At 52.1% G+C, this 2,216-nt stretch overlaps 1 protein-coding gene across 1 annotated transcript in view; it reads right to left on the reverse strand.

Annotated features, from left to right (window-relative positions):
- Positions 1-439: 439 nt before the first annotated feature.
- The window catches only part of LOC119354438 (high molecular mass early light-inducible protein HV58, chloroplastic-like), a 2,594-nt gene continuing 817 nt past the window's right edge, over positions 440-2,216 (reverse strand). The window contains exons 2-3 of the mRNA XM_037621170.1: positions 1,146-1,228; positions 440-1,047 (exon numbers count right to left, since the gene is read on the reverse strand). Coding sequence (XP_037477067.1) covers positions 583-1,047; positions 1,146-1,228 — 548 coding nt within the window. The 3' untranslated portion in view covers positions 440-582. The remainder of the gene's footprint in view (positions 1,048-1,145; positions 1,229-2,216) is intronic.

A 2,216-nucleotide genomic window follows, 5' to 3' on the forward strand; every position in this document is an offset into this window, starting at 1 on the left:
CGACGCCAACGCACACGCCGATGCCGACGCCGACGCACACGCCGACGCCGCCGCCAAGCCCGCGTGACCACGCCTCCACGATGCCCAGCACCACTGAAGCCGCGCCGACACCGCCCAGCGCAGAGCCTGCTCCGACACCGCCAAGCCCGCGCACGCCAACTCCGCCGACGTCTGGGGCAGAGCCCGCCGAGTGATGCGCACGCGAACTTCTGTCGCTCTATTTTTTATACGCCGAACTGTGGCTTGCGATCGCCCGACTTGTGGAGTCTTTTGTGAGCGGGAGCGACCAAGTTCGAATTTTTTGCGTCCTGGGGGCGGCGCCGGAGGGCGTGACTGGGAGTTAGGTCGCCCCAGGGGCCGAACTAGCGCCGGTTCGCCCCCAGACCGCTTTTTTTAGCGCCCTAGGGGGCTGAACGGCTGGAGATGCTCTAACAAAGGATAAGAAGCCATGAAAACAACCTTAACATGAGATTTACAGAATTCAATCATCGATAGTAATACAAAATTGCAACATGCCTACAACAGTTAGTACTATTACGATCTGTCAGCACAAAAGAATCCACAGCGCTACATTACGTGGTCTTAGATGTTGACGAAGGGCGCGCCGGTAATGAACTCGGTGGCGGCGAGCGCGACGAGGCCAAGCATGGCGAAGCGGCCGTTCCAGAGCTCAGCGTCCGCGCTCCAGAAGCCGCTGGACTTGCTCTCCACGCTCTGGCCCTGCAGCAACGGCACCAGCGACGCCACGGAGAATACCCCCGCGGTCACCAGGAACCAGCCAAGCCCAGCGCCGCTGCCGGCCTGGTCGAGGAGCCCACCACCGCGCGCCGCCTCGACGGTGAGCGCCGCCACGAATCCCACCATGGCCAGCCGGCCGTTGATGCGCTCCGGCGCTGGGCCGCTGAAGGCGAGCGCGTCCCACACGGAGGGGTTAGCCTTCTTGGTCATGGGCTTGGGTGCAGCCGGGATCGGGGTCGGCGTCGCGCTCGTGCTCGGAGAGGAGGAGGTCGACGCGCTCGTTGTCTCCTTGGTTGAATCCATGCCAGGCTGCACATACACAAACAATTTTACATTGAGATCGAGTCTTGAAGTAACACTAGCCAGCCAGCGTCCGAAACAGTTGAGCGCGAGACGTGAAAGCTCACCTCGGTCTGGGCCCTGACGACGAGGACGTGCCGGCGCGGGGCCACCACTGGAGAACGGGCGGCGGCGCAGATCACTGCCCAGCCTCATATGGCTTCCTATCCATGCCCATGAGAGCAATATGACGCGCAGAAACTGTGCAGTTGTGTCCGAACCTGATTTTTGTATGGATCACGACCACACACATAAAATATTTTGCAGTGACCCTACACTCCTGGACTCATACTAAAAAAGGATAAAAAGCCATGAAAACAACCTAAACATGAGATTTACAGAATTCTACTACCGGAAGGAGGGAAGCATAACCGGAAGGAGGGAAGCATCGTTGAAGGCTATATGGCCAAAAAGGTCATTGAGTTCTGCCGATAGGAGAGCCTCGATACATCCATGAGGTTAGATTTCATGGTTTTGCGACGATCGGAATGATCAAGATCACTCCAAGTTTGACAAATTTGAATTGGCCCTTTTACCATCTTATCTTGAAAGATATGCAGTCATTAGTTCCTTATATGCAATAACACCTACATTGTTTGCATGCACAACATCCAGGAAGCCAATCTGTTGTGAAACCGCACGATTCCTTGTTCTGCGGCTGGTTCATTGAACGCCTATGTGATGCCCTCAAACTCGCGACAATATCAAGGGTACCAAATCAAATGGGTACATGAGTTTGCTATGAAACAAAAAGATGGTAAATCATAGACATAGAACTCAATGCTCTCGAAGAAAATAACAAAAAACTTCATTTTTACATTAGTATACCATAAGAAAGCAAATGGCTGCTATGCCTTTTGAACTAGGCAAAATCAGTGGTATAAAGGATAACTCCCATGAATTTCTATGTAAAATTATGGTAAAAAATTGTGCCATATATAGTTTCAAATAAATAAATAAGTTTTTAATTAATTAGCATATTAAAAGTAAACATGTGAATATATGATGGATTAGCGGATAAACATGTAGACCATACTAGCCACGGAGTCGAGGGTGTCCTAATCCGAACAATGTTCATCGTCATGGAAATCGATAATACTAACGGACCACGTTGCATGCCTTACTCTAAACCCCCCTCT

Source organism: Triticum dicoccoides, chromosome 1A (assembly GCF_002162155.2).
Source record: "Triticum dicoccoides isolate Atlit2015 ecotype Zavitan chromosome 1A, WEW_v2.0, whole genome shotgun sequence".
Lineage (NCBI taxonomy): Eukaryota > Viridiplantae > Streptophyta > Magnoliopsida > Poales > Poaceae > Triticum > Triticum dicoccoides.